The 5,000-nt window shown below is 53.2% G+C and overlaps 1 protein-coding gene across 1 annotated transcript in view; it reads right to left on the bottom strand.

Moving 5' to 3' along the window:
- crb1 (crumbs cell polarity complex component 1) overlaps window positions 1–5,000 on the bottom strand; it is a gene marked incomplete at its 5' end in the record, with an annotated part of 23,415 nt that overhangs the window by 9,612 nt on the left and 8,803 nt on the right. Inside the window, 5 exons of the mRNA XM_083671527.1 lie at window positions 1–75; window positions 786–908; window positions 1,722–1,766; window positions 2,821–3,733; window positions 4,489–4,654. The exon at window positions 1–75 is cut by the window's left edge and continues 52 nt beyond it. Of these exons, the coding sequence (XP_083527653.1) occupies window positions 1–75; window positions 786–908; window positions 1,722–1,766; window positions 2,821–3,733; window positions 4,489–4,654 (1,322 nt within the window). The remainder of the gene's footprint in view (window positions 76–785; window positions 909–1,721; window positions 1,767–2,820; window positions 3,734–4,488; window positions 4,655–5,000) is intronic.

Below are 5,000 nucleotides of genomic sequence, written 5' to 3'. Positions count from 1 at the left end.
TGGTTGATGAGGTTGCGGCAGTAGCCGCCGTTCAGGCAGGGGTTGGACTTACACTCATCCACCTCCTGCTCACAGCTGCAGACACAGAGGGAGAGCAGGGGAGGGGGTGAGGGACACCAGGGGAGGGGGTGAGGGAGACCAGGGGAGGAGGTGAGGGAGACCAGGGGAGGAGGTGAGGGAGAGCAGGGGAGGGGGTGAGGGACACCAGGGGAGGAGGTGAGGGAGACCAGGGGAGGAGGTGAGGGAGACAGATAATGTTAGGATTGTGGATATACTGTACATACAGTAGGTTTACTTGATCTCTCTCTCTCTCTCTCTCTCCCCCTTTTCTCTTTCCCACTCTTGTCGCAAACCCTCTCCCACCTCCTCTCCTTCCATCCCTCTCTCTCCTCCTCCCTCTCCCTCTCCCTCCCTCCCTCTCCCTCTCCCTCCCTTCCTCTCCCTCCCCCCCTCTCCCTCTCTCTCCCTCTCTCACCGGTATCCGGTGAATCCAGGCGGACAGTCACAGGAGAGGTCTCTCTCTTTCTCTCTCTCCCCCCTCCCTCTCCCTCCCCCCCCTCTCCCTCTCTCTCCCTCTCTCACCGGTGTCCGGTGAATCCAGGCGGACAGTCACAGGAGAGGTCTCTCTCTTTCTCTCTCTCCCCCCTCCCTCTCCCTCCCCCCCTCTCCCTCTCTCTCCCTCTCTCACCGGTGTCCGGTGAATCCAGGCGGACAGTCACAGGAGAGGTCTCTCTCTTTCTCTCTCTCCCCCCTCCCTCTCCCTCCCCCCCCTCTCCCTCTCTCACCGGTGTCCGGTGAATCCAGGCGGACAGTCACAGGAGAGGTCTCTCTCGGTGCAGTTCCCTCCGTTGAAGCAGGTGTAGTTCCTGCCATCGTCTCCACAGACAGACACAGGCAGCTTCGGCCGTCTGAGGACACAACCACAAGAACACAGATCAGCCGGTGTGTGTGTATGTGTGTGTGTGTGTGTGTGTGTGTGTGTGTGCGTGTGCGTGCGCGTGCGTGCGTGTGCGTGTGTGTGTGTGTGTGCGCGGGTCCGTGCACGTGTGTGTTTGTGTGTTTGTGTTTGTGTGTGCGTGTGCGTGTGCGTGTGCGTGTGCGTGTGCGTGTGTGAGTGGGAGGCAGGGGTCACTGGGTACATGTGTGAAATGGGTAGGGGGTCTGTCTCCCCCACTGATCCCCGCAGGGGGACAAAGAGGCTTAGGAGACGATCAGGATGATAAGATTAAGACCACTGACCAGTATATTAACAACAGGACATTCAACCACCACTCTCAGGCCCTGGCCACAGTAGTCAGAAAACAGACCAAAACCTAATCGTATGAAGTCACGATCCGATTTGATCCGTGTAATTCGGGCATAAACAAACAGAGGCGCGACCGTTTCCTCATTTCTAATTGGCTAAACAGAAGAACGGACTGTCAAAAGCTAAACCCCTCCGAACTAAAAACGACAAATGGACACTTGTCATCTTGTCGACAGATGAGACACCAACAGAATTAACAGATGCTGTAGACTAGTGGCGCCGGGGCCTTAGTATGACATCACCGTGGACACCATAACCTCTGAAGAGAACAGAAGTCAGGGTGTACTTACAGGGTTCTCTTGCTGCAACCATTTGTAGAGAAAACAGGGGGTAAGACATTAGGGTTGGGTTGGTGTGATCATTCTCAAATAGGTACTATGAGCTGTATCTAAGACAAATAAGAGGAACCACTTACATATTTCTGACGATTATGTACCATGGAATTTCTTCGACGCGATCGCTGGAGAGAGACAGAGAAAGAGAAGAGAGAGAGAGAGAGAGAGAGGATGAGAAGAGAGAGAAGTAGAAGAGAGAGAGAGAGAAGGAGAAGAGAGAAGAGAGAGAGAGAGAGAGAGAGAGAGAGAGAGAGAAGGAGAGAGGGGGAGACAGACAGACAGAAACAGAAGTGTAGGAAATTATAAAGAGTTTTTGATGAAAAGGCTGTTTCAAAAGCCTCCTCTTGTGTGGGAGAGATAGTGTGTGTGTGTGTGTGTGTGTGTGTGTGTGTGTGTGTGTGTGTGTGTGTGTGTGTGTGTGTGTGTGTGTGTGTGTGTGAGAGACAGTGTGTGTATGTGTGTTTACAGGATAAATGGTTGGAGGCATTCCCTGGGTGGTGCTCCCAGGTAAACAGAAGGCTAGATGAGAGGGAACACAGGCAGTGCTACTGAACCCGGCAGCTCTTTCACACTTCAGACTCCACACTCACCAACTGTACTGCTTTACACTAAGGGATGTTTACCAGAAAAGACATGCCCCAAGTTCATGTACGGTGTAAGAGTCTTGAACTGAACTGAGTATGGGAAAACATTTAAAGTGTATATGGGTAGGGTAAATGGGTATGTTCCTTTGTGCTATGCTACAGGTATACTCCTATGTGTTATGCTACGTGTATACTCCTATGTGCTATGCTACAGGTATACTCCTATGTGCTATGCTATGGGTATACTCCTATGTGCTATGCTATGGGTAAATTAATTTGTGCTATGCTACAGGTATACTTCTATGTGCTATGCTATGGGTATATTCCTTTGTGCTATGCTATGGGTATATTCCTTTGTGCTATGCTATGGGTATATTCCTTTGTGCTATGCTACGCTAGTCCCTCAGAGCGTTGTGTATTTTGTGAATTTAGCTCCGGGTGTCATTTGATAATTTGAAATGAAAACGAGACATATTGTTTCACAGCGGTTATTGTTCTCGCTGCTGGGTAATTCAAGTGTGATGGGTCTTAATTATTTACTTCAATATTCTATTCTGTTACGTTGTACTGGTCCAAGACCGCTCTGTGAACTCACTTGCAGTAGGGCCCGGTGTAGTTCTCGGCGCAGAGGCAGGCGTACTTTCCCACTCCGTGCAGACAGGTCCCTCCATGGTCACAGAGGTGTCTGTCACACACGTCCACCTCCTCCTCACAGTCCACCCCGGTGTAGCCAAACTCACAGGCGCACTCGTAAGTCAGGCCGTTCACACTGCAGTTCCCATGGAGACACGGGTCTGAGGCGCAGGTGTTGGTGTTGTACTCACAGCGCCGGCCCGCCCAGCCCTCCTCGCAGTTGCAGGTGAACAGGTTGAAGAGGTCCAGGCAGCCCCCTCCGTTCAGACACGGGTCGGGCTCGCACACGGGGGCGCCGCCGCAGCCGCCCGCCGGGGGGGTGGCGGAGGAGGTGCGGAGGAACTGCTCCTCCTGGATGCGGGGCAGGTTGACCTCGGAGGGGGCGTGATACGGCAGGGCGATGCCCCCCACCTCCACCGTGCCCAGACACCCGGTCAGGCTCCACCCTGCCTCAGGCCCCAGGCCCCCCAGCAGGATGTCCCCCCCGTCCCGGAGAAAGTCCAGGTTGCCCCCCTCGGCGCTGGAGGTGCTGGCCTCCTCTGTGTTCTCATCCAGGACCAGGGTCCACCTGGAGGCCTCTGCCCAGGGCGCTGCCATGAAGACTTGGGCGCTGTGCCAGCGGCCGTCGCTGACGGTCCTCCGGCTGCCCAGGCTGACAGTGGGGGCCCCCAGGCCACTCTGGAGCTCCAGGAAGAGCAGGCCGTCCTGCACGGACACCGTCACAAACTCCGACCCCCGCTTGGCGTGCAGGATGGCCGCGTGGCGCTTCCGCGTGCGCAGGCTGAGGGAGAGGCTGGTCAGGTGGCGGGTGATACGCCCGTTACCACGGTAAGATAACACGCCGGCGTCCTCCAGGAAGGTCACGTTTGAGAAGCCTGGGAGAGGAAAAAGAAGCATGTCAAATGTTTGGTCGTTTCATGAATGTGCTTTCACTCAACCAGAGGCCGTATTCTAGCTTCTGTTGTGGAGATGTGACTAGAATGTAATTCGGGGGGGGCTGGTGGAGGTAGAAATCGGAGGACGGGCTCATTGTAATGGATGGTATGGAATTAGGAATGGTATCGGACACACGTGTTATGTACGATGTATGATGTCATTTAGCAGATCCTGCAAAATGATACATCTAATTTAGCAGATCCTGCATTATGTACGATGTATGATGCAATTTAGCAGATCCTTTCTACCCAAAAGAATAGTCCCACAACAGCCAATCATGGGACTAGGGGAGGGGTGGCAGGGCAGACGGTCATGCAAGTCATCGCTAATCCTAAATCAGGATAATCTGTTCTAAACCCAATCCCACCTCCCGGTCCACATATTGGGAGATTGAGGCCAGAATGAGCAAGCATGTTGTAATGGACTTCATAATGCCACATGTTGGAAAAAACATTGACACAAATAAGGGCAATGGTGAGGTTTAAGAATAATATGATAACACATTTTAGACTGTGCATTTTACAACTGTGCTTTGTGGGTAGACCCCTAACCTCGAGATCCACAAGCATAACTCTGATATTCACGTAAAAAAAAAGTCTGGCATCGATGTCAAAATGTGGGAAATATGTGGGATGAAGTTACGCGCCCGGATGATCGCGAGCGAGGATTCCAACCCTGAGACTGTAGAACTCACACTCATATCCCTGGGTTAGCGGCCGGCATTCTGCCTCTGGGGGACAGGGGGACAGCTCACACCACTTGACGTCCGTACAGCGCCGCCCTGCAGTGTTGGGGGGGCAGGTGCAGGTGAAGTCATCCCACATGGAGTAGCACATCCCCCCATTCAGACAGGGGTTTCTCTGGAAGATAGAGGAACATTCACGTTAGCCTTCATCCTCGTACCCGGGGCCGTCATGCCTAGCATTACACCTGGTGGCCTAGAGGGGGTGGGAATCCAACTGAGGAAGGCGTTCGTCATCATTTAAAGTTGACTCATCACACCAATGTGGGGGGGTGTCTTCAAAAGGAGAGGAGCTTCAAAACCAGCACACAAGCGGGATGCGGATGGAGGCGCGGGGGGGGGGGGGGGGGGGGGTAATCACTTATCCGCATCACAACACTGTTTTATAATGCAATAATATACGCCATTTAGCCTACGCTTTTATCCAAAGCGACTTACATTGCAATGACTGCATACATTTTTAT

The sequence above is a fragment of the Argentina silus genome (genome assembly GCF_951799395.1).
Source record: "Argentina silus genome assembly, chromosome: 6".
Taxonomy (NCBI): domain Eukaryota; kingdom Metazoa; phylum Chordata; class Actinopteri; order Argentiniformes; family Argentinidae; genus Argentina; species Argentina silus.
Note: the sequence above shows the minus strand (reverse complement) of the source record. Positions and strands in the feature narration are given on the sequence as shown.